General features: G+C 42.5%; 2 protein-coding genes and 1 long non-coding RNA gene across 5 annotated transcripts in view; 1 reads left to right on the top strand and 2 right to left on the bottom strand.

Annotated features, from left to right (window-relative positions):
* Positions 1–24,061, top strand: part of LOC139670377 (uncharacterized) — a 40,777-nt gene extending 16,716 nt beyond the window's left edge. The window contains exons 2-5 of one of the 3 annotated variants that reach the window (XR_011697476.1): positions 3,284–3,596; positions 21,996–22,182; positions 23,405–23,538; positions 23,818–24,061. This is a non-coding gene — a long non-coding RNA (uncharacterized lncRNA). Of the gene's footprint in view, positions 1–3,283; positions 3,597–21,995; positions 22,722–23,404; positions 23,539–23,817 lie in introns of those variants that run through there. The other 2 variants (XR_011697477.1, XR_011697475.1) reach the window with 2 other exon arrangements.
* LOC139670376 (osteocalcin-like) lies at positions 889–7,737 on the bottom strand. The gene is made up of 4 exons (XM_071551975.1): positions 7,551–7,737; positions 5,620–5,655; positions 3,698–3,767; positions 889–1,885 (listed from the first exon to the last, which is right to left on the bottom strand). Exons 1-4 carry the CDS (start codon positions 7,615–7,617, stop codon positions 1,756–1,758), a joined length of 303 nt encoding a protein of 100 aa, XP_071408076.1. The 5' UTR covers positions 7,618–7,737; the 3' UTR covers positions 889–1,755.
* MGP (matrix Gla protein) lies at positions 10,251–16,660 on the bottom strand. Its single transcript, XM_071551974.1, has 6 exons — positions 16,563–16,660; positions 16,388–16,459; positions 13,615–13,765; positions 12,803–12,838; positions 11,573–11,648; positions 10,251–10,699 (listed from the first exon to the last, which is right to left on the bottom strand). Exons 3-6 carry the CDS (start codon positions 13,673–13,675, stop codon positions 10,561–10,563), a joined length of 312 nt encoding a protein of 103 aa, XP_071408075.1. The 5' UTR covers positions 13,676–13,765; positions 16,388–16,459; positions 16,563–16,660; the 3' UTR covers positions 10,251–10,560.
* Positions 24,062–24,581: the final 520 nt, after the last annotated feature.

Genomic DNA, 24,581 nt, shown 5'->3' on the forward strand with positions numbered 1-24,581 from the left:
ATGGTGTTAGAGGAGACTTTTGCTGTGAGCAGTGAAGCCCCATCAGTTTATGCCAACAGAGAGACCAGTCACACACCACAGGTGTTTGACTAAGACATGCAGAGATATTTATTAAGTGTCTTCTCCTCGGCCAAGATGAGCATAACCACTACAAATCACAGCAGCTTGCCAAACGTGATGCTAACACTCACACTGGCAGCCATCTCTGTGGACTTACCCTGTGTCCTTACTTCAGGCCAAGGTCTTTCAGAGCAACACTGAACTGTGTAGATGGTGGATCAGGAAAAGCCTGGCCCTCCTTTCCCTCAGCATCAAAGAGTGCTGGAATTATGACCTGAATTTTGATGTAGTCACTTCTGATTCACACTGGGGCATGAGAGGGGAGGAGGAAGCCTCATACACTGGGTTCCTGCCTCTTAGAGTTCACAAAAACAGGCTATACCTTCCAGGCATCTCTTTAACCACAGGTAAAGATTGTGCAGAGGAACAGAGAGAAGCAGCATGCCAACCTGCTTTACATAAGCAGTGTTTATTGCAATCTGCAGCTGAAGATGGTTGCACCAGCTCACACATAACTAGAGAGACTTGATCTCTGGTAGCCTCCTGATGATCAGCAGTCCTTGTCCTTGGAGGTGTGATCTGCCATCTACCTCTCAGGGAAGGAAAGCTGACAGAGCATATTAAGGAAGGCTGTGCAAAAAGTGCTGAGATATAATATTAATACCAGAGGACAGAATGAAGTACTGCAGAGGGAAGACTATGTATATAAATACACACATACATTATATACATATTTAGATGCAAGTTGTCTTGAATAAAGGAAATGCTGACCCAACTTCAAACCATCTTTGAATCAATTTTCTTTTTATTTCATAAGTTGTTGTTTTTTTAAAATGCTTAGATAGTTTAGTTTCAAGCATAAATTCTATAGCATTAGAGAGGAATAGATTATTTTTTTTGTTCTGCTTGGATATGCTCAGTTTCACCAGAAACCAGTTATAAAAAAACAAGAGATTTTCAAGTTACGGTTTCTAGACAGTCGCTGGATGCAGCACACAAATGGAAGAATTTATCTAAATGGACTCAAACACACCTTTTGGGATTTATTTGTTGTTGCTACACAGGCAAATTTTGTGTCAGAATAATCAGAAGGCTGTACCAGAACCTGATTTCTGTCTATGCGATAGTACTTGCACACTTTTATCTTTACAAAGGGGTCCTACTGTGATGCATACTTAGTGTGATTATACTATATGAAAATACTGAACTTTCCCAGTAATTCCAACAGGAGGCAGCTGTTCTTCCTTCTTCCCAGTGAGCATCCCAGGATCAGATCCATCACATTTACGTACATTGTGACATTCTTCTATAATCCTCCTCTATTTTGCATAAAAGAACAAGGTCTAGTTTTGCTTCTAAGGCATGCAATGATTTTCTTGAGTCCAGTAACCTTTTTTTTTTTGCCTATTGTGTCCTGGGGATTCAGATGGAAGGAGGTAAGACAGAGTCTTCTGGTGAAGCTCAAAATACCACAAGAGATGTCTGAAGAGAGACATTTTTGATGAAATGAAAGAAAAGCTAATGCAAGCTCAACTCATGGGATAATTACTGCTTTGGCATTCCAGCTGGTTAGGGAGGCAATGGAAATAGATGTCAGTCAAGATATTTTCTTTCCCTCTGTTCCACCCACAACCTTCTTTCTCCTGTGGTGTTCAGAGTGTTCCAAGCCAAAAAAATGAAGAGTCCTTTCCATCCTTAGTATCTCCCAAAGAAACGGTTGTAGGCCAAGGAAAATCCTATTTGGTCAGAGAGATAGTCACAGGGGGGATAGTTTTCACAGCGCTCATGCATCTGCTCCATTGGACTTTTATAATACTCGAAGTACCTGGAGTAGACAAAGATAGAGATACCATTCCGCAGATTCATTCAATGCAGTTGGAGGTGGTTTTCATGCCTGACACTGATATGAAAAGAGTGATTTTCTAGGGTGCCCCAAGAAGGGACTGCTCATGCTGAGTTAAATATCTGCTTACATGTGAATAGGCTGTTTGAACAGTGCTGGGAAAAAATGGGATTGAACTCAACTTAAAGCAATTGCTCTGGAGGTTTTATTAGCAAAAGAGGCCACAGAAGCAGCTAGGGTTTGAGGTTTTTGGCCTTCAGTCCCATTCCCCAACTGCCTAGGAATATTTTTTGTTATTAGAATTGTTTATTTAATTGACAGTTTGTTTTATTTTTTCCTTCTTGCATTTATTTTTGCTCAGTTTCTACTCACTTTCCCACTAGCCAGTATTTTCCTTTAGCTTAAGCACTTTTCTTTCATCATCCTCACTTCTGTTGTAGACAGCAGCTAATTTATTATTTTTCCCCAGGCTAAGCAAGCTCAAATCTTTTATTTTCAGCTATACATTCTGGGTGCCCTTCTTAGCTCCTCTTCTGGGTTTGTTTAATCTTTCCTGAAGACTGTACGCACCACCACAGGAGTCCCATTCGTACCTCATGAATTTTTGCTTGATTTCAGTATTGGAAATACCCTGTTGTATGTTGTTGGATCAACCTTACCTAATCATCGAGTAATACACCAGGATACCTGTCTACCTCTGTCCTTCCTGATTAATGCTTAGAGCAGAAGCTGCTTTTAAAACACCTCAGCTTTAAGGCTGTAGTCAGTACAGACAGTACAGTTGTTGCTATTGAATTTCATCTTGGTTTTACTCACTGCAGGTTTCAACATCAGCCAGTTCCTCTGCTACAATACTCTGATCCCCCCCTCTACAGATGGAACCTCCCAATCTTCTGTTATCTAAAAACAACATTACTATTCCAGATGAATTAAAAAAAAATCATTTTGCGCAGGCCTACATGGGAAAATAGTTTAAAAACTTCAGCCAGGAAACAGAAGAACACCCTTGCATTACCTCAAATTTCTGAAATAGCTAGTATTTCTCCAAATTTTTGTGTCTCGGGTTTCTACACAAGTAGACGTACACTCTACTGCTTCAGAAAGAATAGCCACTCTGATCTAGCCTCATTCCTGCAACAGGCCTTTGTAGGGAGCCAGAGGCAATGACCAAGGTTCTGTGATTCTCATCCTGAAAATTGGTTCTGATGACCCTGTAGGTTAGAGCAGCTTCTAACTTGTATCCTGCTGTCCCCATGGCTAGTCCAGACAGTTAGTACTGTCTTTCTCCATGGGAGAAATACTAGATTCCAGCTATGAGCTCTCAGAAGGGTATTAATGAAAAAAGAACCATTTATTCATTATAGCCTTTTTTCTTCAAAGCATGAAGGTGTGTGCATGTGGCTCGGCTTCACGAACGAAGATTTGGGAAGGGCTGTTCCCACGTGTGTGTGCCCTTCCAGCCTGCGCAGTGGATTTTAGGTGAGGCTCAGCGTGCGCAGAACTGGCCCCACCGTTTAATTCCTGAAGTTCACCTGCCACGGCCGAGCAAGCTTGGACAGTGCCAGTGAAGTCCTCAGGACTAGAACCTACAGCACCCGGCATTTCCGAGGAGGTCTCCCATCCAAGTACTAATCCAGGGCTGATCCTGCTGAGCTTCCGAGATCTGAGGGGATCGGATGTCGAAAGCATGAAGGTAATAACATAGATATGCTACAAAATAACACCTTGTCATGTCCTATTGCCTTCCCACCCCCTCTTCAGAACAGGTCCAGAGTCTAACTCCTGAGTTGTTACCGTTCATAGAGGCTGGATCTCTTCTGCCTCTTCACAAAGGCATTGGCAACTTCTTTTTTAATCTTGATACCTACCAAGAGAGAGCACTTCAGGTTAGAGATGCAGGGCTGTGGTCTATGAAGCAGAGAGACCAGTCCATCCTTTGAAAATGGAAGTTCTACTCTCTTTACAAGCAGTTGACTGCTACAAACTATTCTAATGGCCTGTCATCTGTCCCTACTCCATTGTCCACTCAAAACCCAACATCTGGGCTCCCTCCTCATTGCAGCCTTCACATCTCCATGGAGGAAAGGCTTTTTCTGTCATAAACTTCATTCTATTATCATACAGCATGATTTCAATCCAAAGCAAATGTGAAGAAGGCATAAATATGAATAAGGAGAATATTAGGAGAATGACACCCTCTCCCCCTAGCCTGCTTAACTTCAGAGTCTTGTCTTTCTGTATTTTGTCTCAGGCTGAGAATGATGTGTGATACCAACCACCAGACTGTAAGATGCCTCCAATGAGCCATGAGCAACAGGCAGCACACTGAAATACCAATGCTAACTTGTACAGAGTTCCATGAGAGGTGAAGAGTGCAAAATAGTGACAGTAAACATCACCTAGAGAGACATACAGAGGGGAGGTGCAAAGATCCCAGTGTTCAGGACCTGGAGAACATGAGAGGTCTTTCAGCCATGACAGCATTTGCCCCTGCTCTCCACTAATACACTATGTCTGCACAGTTGCTTGTTTGCTTCCTAGATTTGTGGTTGTGCAAATGCCCCACAAATACTAGATCGAGGCATTTCATTCCCTATCCCCATCCAAAGCTCAGAACAGCCTCATTCCATGTGATCACCCCACACCAGCAGAGGTGGACACAGATGCTGGCACAGCAGCAATACACCAATAGTCATTTCAACATAGAAACTGGCATGTCAGTTGTTGCTGTCACTACAGGGAATAAGATTCTGAGACCTCTGCCTAGGGGGAGACGGTGGAGTTTGTCCCTTCCCTCACCATCATGAAGTATTTGGCTGTGTTTCTGTTTGGAGGTGAGAGGTATCCCCTCTGTAGCAAGCTGAGGTTTAGACTGGATCAAAATACTGACTACATAGAAACTGCCAGTTAATGAGCTGTCAGAAACCACCACCTTTGCCTGAACACTCTGCTTTTTTTTTCTCTTTCCCAATCTGTGTTTGTATTGGCTCACTGGGAAAATACCAGCTTTCATGCTCCTCGGCAGCAATTCTTTAAAGTGTGAGAAGGTAGAGTCAGGGGAAAACGAAAGGGATTTTCCATACATATTTCTTCCAGGATCAGCTTGCTGAAAAAGCTGCAAACATCCCAAAGTGTGTAAATCCCCATGCACCAAGTAACCAACAAGAGGGACTGCAGCCCTCAGGAGCAGTCAAGGAAGCCCCTTGCTTTCAGAGTTTTCATGCTGCGGGATTTGGCACCGATGTCACAGCCCACTGCCATGGGCAGGTTCTGCTCTCTTTTAGCAGTCTGGGGATGCAGCAGACACTCTGGATAGGTCTCTGAAGTCAACTCAGAGCAGAGTGTCTGGCCATGTTGCTCTGCCAACACAACCCCATTTCACAGAGGGTAGATGCATCCAGCTGCCAACAAGCTGCAGAACTCATATGTTGCCAGAGGAGTGCTCAGGGCTTGTGGAGGTGCAGGCCATGGCACTAGCACACCCGAAGCAATGCTATCCTGTAGGAGCAGGGACACTAACCTCCCTCATGTCACTTGCTTACATGTGGAGGGCAGCCCTTCTGCTGCACCTCAGGGACTGCAGCACTTAGGAAGAAGAATAGAACAGCTAGAGGGACTCAGCATCGTTCTTGTTCAGCCTTTGAACATATCAACGGGGAGAAAGAAGGAAGGTGCAGTAGAATGGAGCTGAGCATCAGTCACAATGATATACTCACTGTCAGTGCTGATTGGTCCTGAGGGTTCTTTGGGATCTGGAAGACAGACACATAGAAAAGAGTCTTTTTGTGCTGATTCAGGCTCTCCTCTACTGCACTCTGTAAATGAATCCCTTCACTGACTGGCTCTCTCCACTTACCTAGAAGGTCTGTTTCTCACAAAAGGGTTTTATTAACATCCACCATTTTGAGGCAGACTATACTACTAAAGCAAAATTCATCCATTGTGTCTGGATTTGTTTAATTTCAACTTCCTCTTAGACAGGTTAAATGACACAAAAAACATATAACCACTGTGGAAACAGGAGGAAGATCTTTCTCCTTTTCCCTTCCCACCCTTGCTAAAAGCAGGGACAACTAGAACCATGGGACATTTGAGCAAACCCTAGGTTTGGACAGAATCTGGATATAGCTTAGTATCTCCTCTATCTTTGGAAAAAAGACATTTCCTCTGAGGAGAAATCACAAGCCATTGACAGGGAAGAGAAATAGGTCCAAAAGTTAGCAACAACTCTCTTCTCGCATCTTTCTGGCTCAGGGTTGAGACACCCGGTTCAGCAGCCCTCTCAAGAGTAATTTACACACAATATTTCTGTGTTCAGTCCTGATCTTAATCCTTAATGCCCCCTGCAAACATCCAAGAAAAGCAACCTTTAAGAGCTCCTAACCTTGGCTGTCATGCATGGCTCTATTTCACTTTTTTTTTGCTTCCACTATTTCACCATGATTTTTTTCAACAATGTCAGTTCCACCTAAGTCACCAGCTATTTGGCATAAGTGTATTTATGGGCAGAAAGGCTCTAGAGACCAAAAAATCTCAAACCCAAAACCAACCAACTAAAAAACCCCAACCAAACAAGAAATAAGCACAAACAAACAAACAAACAAAAAAAAAAAAAAAGAAAAAACCAAAAACCGAAACACAAAATCTTTGTGTGAAAAGATTTGTATGTAGTTCTCTTTTTAAGCAATTCATGCGTTCTTTTGATTTAAAAAAAAAAATAAAATCAGAAGTTACTCCAAGTCCATTAGGCATTCTGGATTATTATGATAACTAAAAAAGAAAAAAAAAAAAGCAGATATATACTCAAGAGTGAAGGAAAACACTGATCAAACAAAACGCATTTGCCAGTATTGAATCATGACATATCAATGCCAAGGACTGACCAGAATTCAAATCTGAATGAGGTAATTCAGGAGAACATTGACCTCTCTCCTGATCAGCTTCTGTTTTCCTGATGTAAATGGAAAACACTCATTTTTCAGATCATTCCCCTCTTCCTTCTCTCTTCATCATCTACAGAGCTGCCCCTACATTACTATCTCTTCATCATGCAGTCCCCATCACTAAATCACCTCCAAATGTTATGTGCTCATTTCAATGGGATAACTCCCTGTTTTTTAATCAAGAATAGGAAGGTGTATTTCCCTCCAAATCTGCACATTCCACATTTTCCTGCATGGGAAGGCTTGACTTGGTGCCTATCTCTGTGTTCCTACAGCACTCCAGGGCTGGCAAGGCACAAAATCCCTCTCCAGTAACTGACACAAATCTGCCTTCAGCTCAGCCCTCTTTCTCAAAAGTGAGTGTCCAGCATACCTTTGCCAGTTCACCTAAATGATAAACCTGTTTAATTATAAAACATATTAAAATGTTCAAGTTCTCTGATGCAATTCAGTAAGCAACTGAGATGGGGGCTGAGTGGGTGTTGATCAGTGGAAGAAACTGTTTGGCAAAAGATGGGTCTCTGGTCCCAAGCCCCTTGCATCCACAGCTGTCTCTCCAGCAGAGATCTAAAGCTGTGCAATGACTGGTGCCACATCTCCTCCCCCCCAGGCTATGCGTCTCTGCCCGACTAAAGGGAGGCTGGTGGCAAGTTGCAGGGTTGAGCAGCAATCCAAAGAGCCTTCCTGGGAAAATGTCCCCTTACCTTTCTCACAATAGCAGAGTACGGCCAGAGTCAGAGTCATGATCAGCAGTGCCAGCAGACTCCTCATGTCTTCTTTGGCTGTGCTAGTCTTCCTAACCTCAGAGCTTTCCTGGAGGTTGCTGAAGTTCTCCGAGACTTGCTTTAAGGCAGCAGTTTATATCCTGTGATTGCTTGGAGAGATCAGGCATCTGGCTTGTGTTCCTGTTTTTGCTCTCCAAAACAAAGCCCATCCTTTGGGCCAGGGGATACTGGATCCTGGCAGTCATTTTGACATCCATCTCAGGATTCATGGCATTTCCAGAAGATTTTATCAGAGGTTTTGAATGGGACTGTTGAAGAAAAACAACTGGATTAAAAAATCATTTTTCTTATAAACTTGAAAGTCATTCAGTCATGCTGGAAAATAAGGGGAGATACCAGAACACCCTTTTCCTTCACCTCACCCTGACCCATTCTCCTGAAGGTAAAGAAACCTGTGAAACAGTTTGTATAGGGCAAACACATTTTCAGACAGTTTCACAATTTCAGCAAACTACTTTGGAAAGATGAGATTTTTATATTGTTGAGAACTTTGGAAGTTAGTTTGAGGGAAGGTCTTTCTTTTTTCTTCATGGAAATCTTCCTAGTTTTGAGGCTTTACTTTGGCTTTTCTTGTCCAAAAATCAAATATGTATTTAAACTCCTAAAGTGTTTAATTCTTCAGGATTTAAGTGATTAAAATTTCTTGGTACATCAAACCCTGCATGGGCTCTTCTGCAGCCTATCTATCAATAACCTCACACTCAACAAACCCACTGTCCAAGTTCCCAAAGCCATGTCCCACAAACAACACAGGAATCATAATCTTTCTCTATCTCCTACCCAGTCCTTCACAGACCCATATGCAGGGGATGTTTCCAAGGGTTAGAGAATTACAGTTTAAAAAGCTCCCAAGGGCCGTTAGAGCCCTTAGGGATTTTCCTAATTAGTAGAAACACTGCCTTAGAGAATTTTTAGGATTAAAAAACCCCAAAATTCACTTCTCTACAGTCCAGGGAAGATGAATACATATACTAATGACTTCCAGCAAAAGTTGTTGTATATGTATTATTCAAGCAGAAGAGCAACAGTTAAAAAATAAATAAATATCTAAAAATAATAGGTATTTCTAGGAAAGTTATGCTTCCAGATGAATACTTGAAATAATATAAATAAATAAATATACAAGTCTAGTAACCCAAACAGCTTTATTTGTCCTCCCAACTTTTCCCAAGCTTTCTAATCAGCATGTAGTCTCTTAAATCTGTTTGGTTGTTGCTCACACTCATGAAATCCCACAGAAAACTCTGGTGTTAGTATTTATACTGGTTAACTGGAGGTTGGAATTGCAAGATATTTCTGGACACAGACCCAGACAGCACTAGCCCTGTGCCTTCTGTTTTGGTAATGTCACAGTGTCAAGGGAAAACCAGACACTGCAGACTTGTTGATTTTAGGGTATACAAGTTTGCTCCAGTTGGTGATCATAAGATTCACTTCCTTGGGAACATGCAGAACAAGTGTGGGTGTAAATATATCTATTCCAAATAGGTTTTTTGCCTTGAACACATTTATCTCTCACTTTTTCCCCTAGGCAAAACTTTAGCAACTGGCAGGGTGGAGTTTCCTATCAGAAGTGTTTTCAATAAATCAATCACATTTCTTTCCAAAAGTTTGATTTCAAAGCTAGCAAAGCCTTGAAGCACAATTTGGAAGAAGATGCAGGTTTCTAATGGGCCAGGTAGATTTGGCTTTAGACTTAATTTCACAGATTAGTCAACAATTTGACACTTTATACCTCATAGCCTTTGATTGCATGTCATGAGTCTTTCCCAGTTCTATAATTTGCAGATGCCTGTGTATGCCTGGAGATGTAAATGCCCAAACCACCTGTGCTGAGATGAAATAGATGTTATGTCTCCTACACACCACAAACCAAGGAGCGTCCCAGCTGCTGTGGCTGCTGACCAGCCCAGAACAGCATTGAATTCTTGGGCATGATGCCATTTGGCCTGCAGACAGGCTCTGTGAGGTGCCCTGGTGGTAAAAACTCAACCTAAGTCATGTTCACTCCTCAGTGGTCCAGGAGGTGCTCTGTAACTTGTACACAGGGTCAAGCCACGTCTTGGTTTCAAGTGATGCGTCAACAGTAAAATGAAGTTGTTCTATGTAAACACAATTGGGCCTGACCCCAAAACTGGTGTTTCTTTCATTTGTTTACCATCAGGACCCCTCTCCACCTTTGGTTTCTGCAGCTTTCTAGTGCTACCAGAATCATACCAAGTGGAAGAAAGGGTTTTGAAAGAGGATTGCAATCAGTTAAGTCTGGACCACACACTCCTTTCCACAGGAGAACTCTACATCACGACCTGATGGTAGTGGGGTAAACAAGAGGAAATTTACAGGCTTATTGTGTCGCCAACTCTCACCCTAATTTTGTTTTTAAGGTGCCTTCTGAATTTTGTTTCCCCAACTGATGAAAGATATTATAGATATAATTTTCAAAAAGTGCTTTCTGAACACCACACCATTATAAGATGTCTTAAGACTGAGAGCTGAGGTTGGCCGGTGACTTCCAAAAAAAAGCTACTTGTAAACCCTGGAACAAAAACATTGTAGATCTTTTCAAACTCATATGATTGCAAGATAGTAATTTTTTTCTCCATAATCTGCACCAGAATCTATGATAAACAAACTCAGCTTCTTTATGGAAAATTGCACATCCACTTTCAAAATACAATGACTCATGAGAAGATAGTATCAAACCAGCAATTTATTGTGTAGTAAACACCCACATCCTGAACTCTCTCTGATCTCTGCTACATCAGCTCAGCACTAATTAACACAGTGTAGGAATCCATGGCTACATAGGAGAGAAGCAGCAGGCAGGATAACATACAGAAACACAAGCAACTGAATATGTTTCAGAGCCATTGCATTTTTTTGGAGGATACCCTGGACTCCAGGCACCAGGGTAGGGACAGGTCATCATTTACTTAGTCCTCCTCCTCCCAAAATAGTGCTTGTAGGCAGCAGCATAGCCATGGCGATAAGCATAAAGTTCACAAGGGTAGTAGTCCTCGCACATCTCCCTCTGACGTTCATGGGGTGCCTTAGTACGCTCCCTGATCCTGTAAAAGTAGAAGAGACAAGGGGTAAGTGCTGTCATCTTAAATATCTGCCTACAGCCCTTTCCTGTCCTTCAGCCCCCCACCAGGATTAAGGGTCCATGACCAGAGCCCATTATCCAGCTTCAAAATTCTTGGCACACCAGCTTCTGTGTTTAGCACACCCCAAGAGTGATGTGATTACAGCAGGAATGTTTTTCCTCCCCAAGTAACCTTTTATTTCAAGGCTAAGTAAGGGAAAGGGGAATGGATTTTGCCTCAGTGTGAAGAAAGGTCCTCCCTTTGCAGTCTACCCCAGCCTGCTCCCTTCAGCTCTTCTGCTCTTCCCCCAAACCCCACATGGAACAAAGACCTGAAACATCCTGCAAAAATGTCACCTGGTACTGAAGAGAAGGCTTGCTTTGATGCCTTGCAAAGAGATCATTTCTGTGCTTCAGTCTTTATTTTTAAAAGCCTTGCATGAAGCATGCAATTGCCTATATATGTATTGTATAGATGAGGCAAGGAGGCCATCAGATGGCCCTGGGATTTAGAAAAGGTCATGCAAGTTCTGCATGAGATCTGAGGACTAGAATAAGATCTCAAACTGAACTTTCTGACCATCCTGCTCTCATTCCCTCTCCTGTTGGTGTTTCCTTCAGAATATTTAATCAGAGTCCTCCCAGAGCATGACATGTCCCCCGATCACAGGACTGCTCTCTGTTATCTGAATTCTTGCTTCACTTGGGATTGGGGATTTCGAGGTTATCTCACATCAAGAGGGGGAGCAAGGCTTCTCAGGACTCATCATGGCTACCAACCCTGGTACCAGCCTGTGCCTGGCAAGGAGGAACCTCTCCCCACTCCCATCCTCAATGTCCTTAGGCCATAACATACCTCTCCTGAGTGATGGCTCCTAGTCTTGTGTCAGCTTGTATGAAGTCATTGGCCCTCCGCCTATTGATGAAGGGATCTGGGAAGGTAAGGAGTTAGTCAGAATAGGCAGACACTTTTTCCATGCCAGAATGCAACAAAAGCTAGCTTTCACCTTTATAACAGCCTCCTTGTCTGCCCTCCCATGCACAGTGAAACCCAGGACCTTTTAACATTTCCTCCTGTGCCCCCTGTTGTTTCATGCACAAGCTCTCCCTGTGGCTGGTGTAGCCTGTATGGAAGTGCACATGCTGCTCCTGCTCTGCTGTTACTCAAGTCACCCAGGGTAATATTCCTGTGATTTTGCTGCCACAACCCCTCTGAGAGAGTGCAGTTTGGTGAAGAAGAGGTGGGCACTAAGCTTCACAAACTGTGGGAGGTGTGAAATTACAGGTAAAAACAGGAAGGGCCTGAGTAAGTCTCCACCTCCAAGGTTAGGCAGTCACTGAGCAATCTGTGTGGCAGTTCTGGACTGAGGTGCCTGAAGGTCCCTTCTGACTTTTTTGAGAAACATCACAGACCTGTTGCAGAGTTCAGGAGTTTGTGGATGTCTTTAATATTGGCTCCCACATGTGCCTTTGTGCATCTGATTATCTGCTTTGTGAAGCCTTTCTTCCAGATTACCAAATTCATTCTAGTTTTGGTGCATCTGTTCTCTAATCTCTCCAGAATATTGCTTGTTCCAGAGTAAGACTCTCCACTCTTTTAAGCTTTTCCTGTGACACTCTCTTTCTCTTCCAGCAGAAGGATACCCTGTGCCCATACATCCCACCTGCTTCCAAGGTGCTTAGAGTAAGGCTTTCCTTGTTCTTGGGAGAGAATAAATTTTATAACTGGCTTCTGCAGTACCTCTTTCCATACTCTTCCCAGAGCTTTTTAAGCAATGTTCTTTTCTAGTGTCAGTTGACCTGGTTTTGGTACATACAATAGGGACCTAAGCTCTGTTTGCCAATTTTGTTTTCCAATTCATATTATATTCTATGCAAAATTGTGGTATGCACTTGTGCCAAAACGTGTGAAGTATTTTTGTAGATCTCTCCCTTTTTATCCTGAAACTCCATCACCCAGTAAATTCAGTTTCCCAGGGCTGAGTGGTTCTACCTATTTAATCCCTACAGTAAAGCACAAGGAAATTATCTTGGACTCATCTGTAGCGCACGTCAAATGCAAGAAAATAGTAAAGCAGTCTCTTACAATAATGCTCATGGGACTCCATGCTCTCACGGGACTCTGGGGAAAGAAAGAGCAAAACATGTGGCAAGACACTGTACTGATAGGATTCAGTCTTTCACACACTGCAGATCAATAGAACACACATTAATCAGAGAAGCCAGGTTTTAAGGTGCTGTTTGAAAGGAAGAGAAAGAAATCAGAGTTGTGACCTTGAATTTGCAAGAGTTTAGAGTGTTCAGAAGTTTAATATGGAGCCATTTAGTGTTCTGGTCAGGACTTCCAGACCTGTACTTGGTTGTCCATTCTGATTCTTAAGAATAGTTCCTTACCTTCTGCTCCTGACATTACAGTGGTTATGGTATCTGCTTACCTTCAAAGTCTGCATGCATTCTTAGGGAATGGATTAGCACAGTGAAATGCACTTGACTCTTGGATGAAGCACCATCTTAATTCCACCAGTACAGAACAGTGTGCCTCACAGGAAAAAGGGGCTAACATTATGAAAGAAAAAAAGGAAGATCTTCCTCTTAACAAGGAATAATTAAGTACTGCTATTGTAGTCCAAACAACAAAGGGGCAGAAAGAGGAGCAGTCCGTGAGGTGAGCTTAAACAGAGAGGAAGGGGCTGAAGCATCCTGGACCACAAATCCCAATGATGAGACCTGACAGCTCTGGATCAGGCATAGAAGGATCTGACACAAGGGCAGGAAAGCAGGCAAGAGATCGAGTTAAGGGGAACGAAGACAGAAAGTTACATAACAAACATCTGAACAGATCCAAAAATGTCTGCAGGTTTAGAGTTATCATTCTACCCAGTAATAAAGGTCACCTACCATAGCAAGTGGCAGCCATAACCAAGACAGCCAGAAATGTAAGGATGATGAGGGTGCGCATTGTGCCAGTGCAGGGAGGAATCTCTCACTCTGTCTTTCTTGCTGTGTTTTGCTTTCTTCCCACTGAGGGCAGCTGGGGATCCTGGGTTGACTGTAAAATTAGCAGTGGAATGTTTATTAAGGAAACATAGCTAGGAGGAGGCCCATGAAAGAGCCTGAGCAAGATGACAGCTAGCTGGTACACTCTCTATGAAGTCATTACAAAACATCCTCTATTGAATCAGGTTTTGGGAAGGAGGGGGCATGCCCCTTTCCTCTTCCAGTTTAGAGCTGGGGGCCACAATCCAGAAGCAAACATGTCACTAGCACTCTACACTCATAAAAGCTGGCCTGTGAAAGTGGAAGGAATTTCAGGAACTGCCAGGGGTCCAAAGGCAGAGGTGTGTGTTGATCCCAAGTCTAAATGTTTGCCTTTCTAATTTTTCCTCTGATCTGCCCTCTTTGTGCTCACCATATTCTGTCTGGATACAACCAGCCCAGACTGTTTTATCAGCTTTGCCAGTGGAGACATGAAGAATCAGGCTTCAAACACTCCCACCTCACTCAGTCCCCCTCTCTCCAGCTGGCCCTTGCTGCAATGCCAGTCTGCCAGTCATCGGAAGAGGAATACAATCCTAGTGTCCTTTCCTGTCTTCTACTTCATTGCTCCAGGAGTAACAAGCAGCAACCTAAAAGAATCCCTTCTGCTGGAGAGATCATGATTTTTGCATTGAGATGACAGCAGCACCCACAATTCTCTCCCAGAAGGCTCTCACTGTGGTACTGACCCTACATTCCTTTTCCAGCCCAAGGAAAAACATCTTACGGAAGGCAGATGTAAAAATATCTCCCAGGACTAATGTCTCTCTGGTCCAACACTAGCAGTCCTTGCCCCACTGAGCACCAAAATCAGATGCCAATGCAAGACTTTTCAGCTGGTACAACTCTCCAAGGCCAGCAGTCTCTGGCAGTATTACCTTGCCTTTTAGCACCTAAATGAATTTGTCCGGGACTGATATTATGGACAGCAGAGATGGAAAAATGTCAAGTGTTCCACTCTCCAGTGCTGTGGAAAAGTAGAAAGGAGTAAAAGAAGAAAGAAGGAGTTACAGAGATGGCCAACCCTGCTGAGTGAAAAGCAAAGAGGATCAGTCTGATAGAGAGGAAAGATAGGAAAGAAAGGTGGATGTACAGTGCCTGCCAGCCCTCCGCTAACAGAACTAGAGGGGGTGAGACCCTGCACACTGCCTGGAGATGGTCCTAAGGCACAGGACCCATTTTTATGTGTGATCCAAGCTGTAATGACTGCCCGCTTTGTCCATGTATACATGCAGGCATCAGGATTTCTCACTAACAGTGTACAGAGCAAATGCACTCTGGGTGCAGATCACTTGCCAAACCACTCTGGTGTTGTCACTGCTGTTACCTTCAGATGCCAATCCATGAAGCCACACTGCAGATAACACAGCCAAGACCTACAGGGACAGCTAGCCAGAGCCTAACACTTCAGTGAGAAGTGAAGCCTCAGTGGAAAAAGATTACTCTGGGCTTTACAACCCTTTCCATGCCAAACTCCCCTTTCCTGAAGCCTGTGGTCTCTGGTAGAGAAACTGAGCATGATCTTCAACTTCAGACCAAAGAGAAAGAATTGTTTTTCTTCCCCATATCCCAGCCCAAGTGGGGAGCAGCTCAGTCCTGGACCATCAGTGTACTCTAGACCATCTACCTCCTGCCTGTTCAGTGCTTAACCTAAAATGAGGAGGAAAACTAGGGAAAAAACATAAGTCTGCTACAGATGAAAGGTCAGAGATGAACTGAGACTTTTCTGCTGCCCCTCCATGCCCTGCCACTCCTGTTTCTTTAAGGAAATTCTCTGCTCTGCAATTGTTTTCATTCCTTAGAGCTCATAGTTTTGCACTTAGTGTTGAATGTGGATTTCATAGGTTTCCCAAATGTCTTGTACAGGAGCTGCTAAGAAAGGGAGATTTGAGGGAGAGGCTAGAGGAGGGACCCCAGTGGGAAAACAGTGGGGCACAGAGAGGAAGATGCTGGAAGTACTTTGGAATGAAGGTGAGGCTGCACAGTGGGAAACACAAACATGCTTTCCAGCCAAACCCTCTTTATTTGTCTTTACTCAGGGCAGAGCTCGCTGCTCCCATTTCAGAGGATGTTGATCCCAGAATACCTGGAGCATACCCACAGGAGAAGAGCCACAAACACCACTTTAACCCAAATGTTTCATTTTTCACCACAGAGGCAATACATTTTTCAAGAGTGAACATGCCAGCTACACAGCCCTATACCAACAAATCTCCTTCAGGGAATGTTTTCTCTTGTAAAAGTACATCTCCTTTCTACTTCCCCTGCACTCCATACTTCCTCAACACACACTCCCCTCCCCAGCAACAGTGGGCTGCCCCAGAGGTAACATACACAGAGGTAACATACAGCACAATGACCCCATTCCCTCTGCTTTCTAGCAACATCCACTGGTTAGAAATACAGAAAGGGGCTAAGTCAAATCACCTGCAAACACCAAGGAAATCTTCACAGTCCCACAAATAAAGAGGGGATCAAAAAAGCAGCCCTGATCTGTCTACTGGAGTGTGGAGAAACATAATGTTATACACATGCCTGAGCAACCACTCCTAGCATTTTACAGCTGTAAAGCATCAGCAAGGCAATAATAACAAGCAGCTGTCCAGGAAAAGCAAGGCAGTCCCTGCATACTCACTAAGGTGTTGCTTCCCTGCCAGCTGCAGCTCTTGTCCAAGCGTGGAGTTCTCCTGGTGTCCTGGACCCTGGACTGAAGAAGAGGGACCTTTTATTTATTAGCATTGATCAGTGACTCCTCCCCTCTCCCACTCTTGATCCACCCCCAAGGCTACCACCTTCTCCATCAGAAATACCTTCTGCTCACAGCCAGGAAACCAACAACCTCAAGGAACTGAGCCAAGAGGTAAAGAGCCAGAGCAGACAACCAGGGACAGCCACATCCAGGTTGCCTTTCTGTGCCTGGAAGCAGTGAGTGGACAGAGATTGGCAAAAAAGCTCCAGTCTCCCTCTTTGCTGCAAAACCCTCCCTCTTCCACCCTCTCCTCCCCTGCTGTGCTCTAACTCAAGCCACGCTACTAGCCAGGGCACCTGTTCTTCCGCGGGAAACAGGAAGCCAGAAGCCTTCTCCCATCTTCTATGCTGCTTTTACAACTGCCTGATCCCCTTTCTTAGTGGCAGGCTCATGTCAGTCTGAAAACTGATGTAACAAGAATGTCTGTTTTTGGAGGCAGCTTCAAAACCCCTGAAAGTGGCAAAACCCTATGAGCTGGCCTACACAGACCTAAACCTCCGAGATGCACTCTCTCTATTCACACCAGACCTACAATGGTGCTGGACAACCCAGGACATGTGCTTGCTGGATGGGGCTACAGGGCTTCTGGCAATGTTGACACACCTAGCACTCAGTGCTTGTAGAGCACACAGGCATTGCACTGGGATGCTGAACCTTTGCAAGTAGCAACCTGCAGTGGTGCTCTCTCCCCCACAGAAATCCATGTCTGGTACATACTCAGCATACATACTGGAAGGTCCAGTCTTTAAGTAAGGGTAGGCACAGCCTGAGGGACTGAGTTCAGCAGTGGTGAGATCATAAACTCATAGCATGGTTTGAGTTGGAAGGCACCTTAGAGATCATTTAGTTCCAACTCCCTTGCCATGAGTAGGGACACCTTTCACTAGCCCAGGTTGTTCAAAGCCCCATCCAGCCAGTGCAAGACCCTGGTCTAGGGACATCCACAACTTCTCTGGGCAACATGTTTCAGTGTCTCTCCACCTTCGTACTAAAGAATTTCATTGCAGTGTCTATATGGAAGGGATGACCAGCTGCAGAATTAGTGGCTTGGGAAGTTAATCACATTATTCACTAATCAAACAGCTAATGAATATGGCTTGTCTGGTCCAGAAAAAGAAAGATCAAGTGTGGCCTGATGTGCAGTCTTGGTTGCGAAATGAGAATGACAGCATATGTGTGGAGTTAAAGAACCTCCAAATGTTTGGACAGAGAACAGTGAGGGCCACCTGTCCAAGGGTTGTATCTTTAGCTCCTAAGGTGCTCTATGAGTTTGGGGAAAGTTCAGATTTATTTGTGGCAACAAGGTATCATGTTAGTTGTGTCCTTGTACAAGCAGCTGTTGGTCCTTAGAGGCCAAGAAGAGCAACCTTGAACTGCTGTCAAGGTATAGGGCACTTAGTCATGAACCACTTCTGAAAAGCAGTGCAAACAGTAGGGCATTTCTTGCCCTTGTCTACCAGCCTTCAGTGTCATCTGAATATTCAGCCTTACAACATGCTGCGTCCTCAAAGAGATCAGAACTCAGAAGATCTGGTCACCCTCATGTACCTACATACTGGTAAACATTTGGCCACAGTGCCATATGACAAACTCTTAGTTAAGTTGGAGAAAATGGGCATTAAAGCAAAAACTCTGAGATGGTACGGAACCAGACGAACGGGGCAGGAGTTTAAGCAGTGGAAAGGAGAAGTGTTGAAAAATTACTAAGGGAATTTCTCTTGGGACTAGTTTTACTGAACCCTAATGACTGGCTTTAAAAAGAATACTTGTTGAGGAATTTTGTCAGTAACACAAAGAAAGAAAGCAACAGCAGTGAAAAGGAGGTCTGAAAGTTCATACAGGATGAAAAGGATGACTTTGAAAGCTGCAGTAACAGAAACAGGATAATATGCAAAAGGCAAGGTCTTAGCAGTAAGAATCCTGCTATAAATTAAACGTTCATAAACTGGAAATAAATATGGACCAAAAGGAACAACAATGAATCAACAATCATAAAGGTGATGACAGAATATTGATTCTGATATATCTGCTGAGAACATGCCAGGAGAGATGGGCACCTATTAGTTCAATGGGATAAGTTACCAGTAAGAGCTCAGCAGAATCCTCTGTATGGTCCAGGTCATCTGTGCTCAAGGAGGAATAATTCCAGTGGGAAGTGCTATAGATGAGGACTAACAAGACAAGATGATTTGCACTCACACTCTAAATGTCAGATCTTTTCACCATAGGTTGTGGGACATACCAAGCCTCTCCATCCCTGCATTGTGCACAAAGCTTTTCCAGCAGGACAATGGATTAGCAATTAGGTTTTCTTTCCAGTACCCCTCCAGAGGCTGTTCCAAAGTCCACAGCTCTCATGATTAGAAGTCTCATTTCCAACTTCTGTGTCTTTAGGGCCATGATCCATACCTATGTGTCCCTCACTGAGTGCCCAGCTCATGCTAGGAAGGCTTCAGCAAAGCTGCTGAACACTACAGTAAGGGAATAAACCCTATCAGCTCTGCAACAGAGCAAGGTTTCCAAACCCAGGTTGCCTGGAATATCAAGTAACTCACAAATCAGAACAACCCTTTTCAAATTTGCTCCTGTGTTTCTGGGTGGAACTTAGGCAACAACCACATGGTCTATGGCTTAGGAAGAGATTTCTCAACATGACAAACAAGTGCTTTTTAGAACAACTAGTTCTACAGCACATGAGAAAACAAGATTTTATTTTTACTTTTTCATTTATCCTAAGTAATAACTCGGAACTGATCCAAGAAGCAAGTATAATTGAGCCACTAAGTAAAAGTGTCCAAGTATCCACAATATAATTAAAGTCAACAACCTCATGGAATAAATCGTGCTGAAAACTAGCATACTGACACTAACCTTTAGAAAGGGAGATGTTTTTTAAACACAGGAGCTAGTCAAAAAACTATAAAATAAAAATAAACAGAACACATTTCAGACATTTAAAGAACTAGATATATATCTGAGTGTGTGTTAGCTCTGGCAGCAAACTTACTCAGCTACCCAAAATTAACCCTAAAACTAGTTCAAATGCTAGTTCAACCTGGGAAAAACACATTTCAAAAATAGATTTAAAAATTTCCAAATATTAAAAGAAAGTGGGAGCACATAAACAGGAGAAATCTAGTTTCAAGCAATCAAACTTCTTTTTTTCAAAATAACTGAAATTATTCCTTTCCATTTCCATGGTGGGATGGGGAGAAGAGAGTGATTTCATAAAAGGTAGGTGGTGAGGATGGGGGGAAAAATGTAAGTGGTGGGTGTTTTTGTCAAAAATATTTAAGCACATATATTTGAAATCTGTCTTGACCTTTTCCTTGAGAAAAATTTTTCCCTCAGCATTACAACTTCCTGCAAAAATAAAAGTTTCCAGTGTGAAATAAATATTGGTTCTAACAAAGTGAATCTATATGTAGTCTTAGAAGTATTCTAAATATCACCATCTGAAGCTTAAAGATAGTGTCAGTCCCCTGTGAATGGGGAAGGTTCCCATAACAGTTCACAACTATTTTCCTTTCTGCTTCCTTCAACATTTTGAGCTAGGGTGCCCTTTAGAAGGTTCCCTTTCCATATTACATAATGGCTTCCAGCAGCTCTCTCCTGTCTGTGGAAGTGGAGTACACCTGCATATCCAATTTGAAGAGTATCACTCTGGGCTCTGGGGCAACTGGTTGCACAGTACCCCAGTGCCAAGCAGCAGGACTGAAAAGAAACATCATAAAATGCCCAGATTCTTCCTCCCTGAACATCAGAGGGTGAGGACAACTCTTCTTCCGCCTGCACTGAGCTACAGAATTTGGGCCTATCTCCACATTAGTCATGACATAAAGAAAATGCACAGTTGGTGAGCTCTCAGGTTTGGCTGGTTGGTTGGTTGGTAAACTGGGGAGTTTTTTAGTCGCTTTCTTATGTTGGTGGTGGCAAATGTTTAATCTACTGAAACTGAGAGATTAGTGTCCAGACACAGCCTCTCAGCCATGGTCTGTGCAGTTGTGAACCTCGATGTTACTCCTTGCAATTTATCAGACTTCAAAACAAAGTTCAGTGTCCCAGAAAAATCACAGTTAGAGTATGAACACGGGAGTATTTGAGGTCAGCAGTACAGCCTAATGGGAGCTCATTGCTCTCTGTTTCTGCTTGCTGTAAAAAAAGTGAGCCTGGCTCAAGCCTTCATCTCCAATACTTAGCACCCTCTGTGGGATATCACTGAGTTACTTTAAAGACTGATGATCTCTGTTTGGCCAGAACTTGCCAGAACAGCTGTGTTTGGCTGAAACAATGAAAAAAGATTACTGGTAATAGGAAGTTTGTGAGCGCAGAAGACTAAAATTTCACAGAAGCCAGACCAAGGTTACTGAGTTCACTGAATAAAATAACCAAAACTTTCAGTGCTAAGAACTAACTCTGTTCCTTCCTTTGGCTTCACCCACACCCACCCACACATGCTCACATACACTGATCAGCATATTTCTCTTTTAGTCTGGAAAGGAAGGAAGGGACAGGATAATGTTAATATTATTTGGATGTTGAAAGAATTGGCAGAGGCTCTTGTGCAGGGATTAAATAACCCATATAACTAACTAGATTTGCTTGTACTTCAAGTATCCAATGAAAAACTGAGCAAGCAAAAAGTTCAAACTATGTCTATATAAACAGAGCTTTTTTCTGGGTTGTACTCTTCTGGGAAAGGGGAGCAGAAATCTCTCTTCCTTTTCTACCCTCACCCCCCTTTCTTCATCACTTGAACACAAAAATGTCCTGACCTGATTCATTCTTTGGGATCAGATGAGATTTACCCACTTTATTTCCTGTACAGACATGCAGAGAGATAAGAAAGCAGCTGTGGTTTCACTCTTCTTGTCCATCTGGTAAATAAAACAATAACAATAATGCTCTTTTTCTCAACAACAAACTTTGATAGCATCTTAGATCCCAAATCTGCCAGCTGTTGTGAAATCAAGATTGGACTGAAACATTTATGTTCTGTCTGTCTTGAATGCAGAAGGCCACTGAAATATTTACAAGCATCCCTGTGGTATTATATGTGTTTCATTATTCTATCTCAAGTTCAGTATCTAAAGGATCATAAATTTTGTGTTTAGTAAGTAAATAACTTTTTCTGTGGCACATCAAGCCCCTGGTCTTGGCCTCTGTTGTCACTATCTGATAGAGTACAAAGGAATGCTAGGGAGTGGGGGGAAATGCATAGTTTGCAACTAATTGTGAAATCCTGTTTGTGGCAAGAAGAAAAACATTCTTATTTCTTGAAGCATTAAATCTGACTACTCATCTTCCTGTGCATAACTACAAATTATATTAATGTTACTAACATCACATGCTACTTAAAACATTCAACTTGACAACCTCCCTTAGTAATAAATTTCACACACTAATTACATGCTTTTATACATGTGTTCATTGCTCATTTCTATTAAACTTGAAAACTGATTGTTCTTACCCAGAAATTTTGTGTTTCCTAAAGCAGGAAAGAATTTTAAAAGGAGAAGGAAAGATAAAAGGAATTCAAGAAGCATTTGGACAACAATTTTAGCCACATGATGTGATTACAGGGGAGTCCTGTGCAGTCCCAGGAGATGCACTTCATGATCCTGATGGGTCCCTTCCAACTCAGTATATTCTATGATTCTGTAATAAATCAGATCTTTCAGGTTAGTTTTTTCTTCTTCCTAAAGTGGCACTGGACTTCAGAAGTCACCACTTTGACAGGGGTGTCTTTGTCATTAGTTGCTGGGGAACATATGTCTCTTCAGGCTAGTGAACCAAGGATGAATTTGCAGGTGTCAGCCTCTGAGATAAGAATGGAATCGCTTTGGAGACCTTGGGCCCACACTGGAGCTGGAAACGAAGCCTGCAGAAGCTCTGCTGAGTAACACTTAAAGAACTCTTTTATAAAGTTAAAAATATGATAAATAAGACTGCTTAGATACAGCAATTTTGTGAAATATATATTACTTAATATTTAGCCATAGCTGTGTGTTGTTAGATAGTTTGCATGGTGTGTGTACGTTTTGGACTTGTGTGTACCTGTGTGAGAAAATAGTTCTACATATAGACCCTCCTGTAGTTTGTAAATCCCTGCGCAGAAATATATAAAAATTGTTAATGTAAACATAGTGGCTTCTTCTTCCCTTCTTTCCACGATTTCCCTAGTAGCTGTAAGCCATGATGAAGAGGACCACAAAATAAACTGCCTAGAAAAAAAAAACCTAGATGCAATCAAGTGTTTTATTTCACAATAGAGGTAGAAGCCTCTTAAAGCCTCTCATAAAGGCACATTGTAACTGTGTCTTTGAAGATTCAGGCATCATGATAATTAGTGGTCATAATTTCCTTTAAATTATAAAGCAATAAAATCTTATAAATGGAGAACAAAGAAGAGGTCTGGATGTGGAAGTACTGGGAAGAAAGGCATAAGAAGGGATTTAAGAACAGCACATATTGATGGCACCTGGATTAGCAGGTCATTAAGATCCCAACAGAGCTCTTTCCATTTTGTCTGGTGGTCTATTTAGCCATACACTGGGAGAAAACCCAGGACAGATGTACAAGAAAAAGAGCAAGACTCCAGTGCTGTAGGCATGAACTGACACTTTTGGATTCAATATTCAACTTGGTTGGTCAAAGCTAGCTGGAATGTGCTTTGCTGAAATTACCTTTTTTCTCTGCATTCATGATAAAGGATGTCATTTGAAGACTCAATATAGGTGCCAAAAATCACATAAAAACACACATATGACTTACAGATTGTATCAATCCTAGAAGTTGCATAGAGCTTTTTCCATAGTAGAATCTTTCTTTAAAGACTCTTCTCAATAAAGACACTTTTGTCACTCTTGGGCTATAACTAATATGTTTTCCCCTCTGTTCCAGTAATAGGATCTGCTTACAATATATCCTGGCACCAACTGGATGGTATTATTTGGGATTTCTTCTCACTGTCTCCCACCTACATTTATGCTTGCACTGGAAAATGTTACTGCACATTTATCAGCAAAATATACTGTGTAAGTAATATGCTGGGAACACAACCCTACTGGCTGGCTAAGCCTAAGATTAATAACAATATTGTTTGATACTATTCATTTTCATACAGCAAAGATGGAATGAAAACCTCTGTTGTGCATATATTAGATACCAAAGGATGCCTTAAGATTTTTATATATTTGTATATTTTAATACAGCTGTATAGTTTTTCCCACTTAAGGTACCAGTTAACAGTTTCTAAACCCATTACTCACAGTTTGTGACACATTCTTGAAATTCTGTTTAACGTTCTTTTCAAGGAAAAGATTTCAGCAAGGATATCTTGTTTGGAACACATGCACCTGGAAGATATGATTGTAGTCAAAGATGGAAGGTTCCAAACCATTGGAAAAGCTCCAAAAGGGCAGACCCAAGTTGGTTCTGGGGCTGGACAATTCTCAGGTTGGATGTATCCATTAGGTATGAAAAATAATTAGTGTAACAAATTTGTAAGAACCCTATACTATGCACCTATGTATTGTGTAGCACCTGAAAGCACTTTCATTAAAGACCAGATCTCTATTTTATCTATATTAATACTGTTTTGAAAGTTCTTTTCTCCCATTTTAGGCAACACAAACATCTGTACGCATCTGTCAAATGCACCTTCCCCCATGTTACTTGGCCAACCACCTATCTGTCACTTCAGCTCTTCGAGGTAGGCGCCTTCTTTCTTGGTGGTCATTTCATTAGTGAACTGGAGGAGAAACTAGTGAACTTGCTGGAGGACCCAGCAGATAAAATACCAGTACTACTCAATAAATAAAACATGTTCACTAGCCCTTCAAAAGATCCTCATCTCTTTTGAGACCAGAAATTAACAGCTAATTCCAGTAAGAACTGCAGTCGGGACAGTCATTTCATTAGAGTCGCCCGGGTACCTCACTAGGAGTAAGGTCTTATTTGTGCAAAGTGCTGTACAAGCCCCAGAAGGGAGAGATGTGTGATTAGGTGCCTGTCCTCATCCTTCCATAGGAGAAGAGGCCTGTCTGGCTAAGCACCTTCCTCAGCTGAAGGACCCTCT

Source organism: Pithys albifrons, chromosome 3 (assembly GCF_047495875.1).
Source record: "Pithys albifrons albifrons isolate INPA30051 chromosome 3, PitAlb_v1, whole genome shotgun sequence".
NCBI classification, from domain to species: domain Eukaryota; kingdom Metazoa; phylum Chordata; class Aves; order Passeriformes; family Thamnophilidae; genus Pithys; species Pithys albifrons.

What these genes read in the sequence shown, in the direction of transcription:
- LOC139670376 (XM_071551975.1), bottom strand. Translation starts at nt 7,617, where the DNA reads ATGAGGAGTCTGCTGGCACTGCTGATCATGACTCTGACTCTGGCCGTA. An exon ending in AGGACCAATCAGCACTGACA is followed by an intron (nt 3,768 to 5,619) that starts GTGAGTATATCA and finishes CTCTCTTGGTAG; the next exon opens with GTATCAAGATTAAAAAAGAA. An exon ending in AGATCCAGCCTCTATGAACG is followed by an intron (nt 1,886 to 3,697) that starts GTAACAACTCAG and finishes TGTCTACTCCAG; the next exon opens with GTACTTCGAGTATTATAAAA.
- MGP (XM_071551974.1), bottom strand. Translation starts at nt 13,675, where the DNA reads ATGCGCACCCTCATCATCCTTACATTTCTGGCTGTCTTGGTTATGGCT. An exon ending in TATGGCTGCCACTTGCTATG is followed by an intron (nt 12,839 to 13,614) that starts GTAGGTGACCTT and finishes TTCTTTCCCCAG; the next exon opens with AGTCCCGTGAGAGCATGGAG. An exon ending in GGAGCCATCACTCAGGAGAG is followed by an intron (nt 10,700 to 11,572) that starts GTATGTTATGGC and finishes CTACTTTTACAG; the next exon opens with GATCAGGGAGCGTACTAAGG.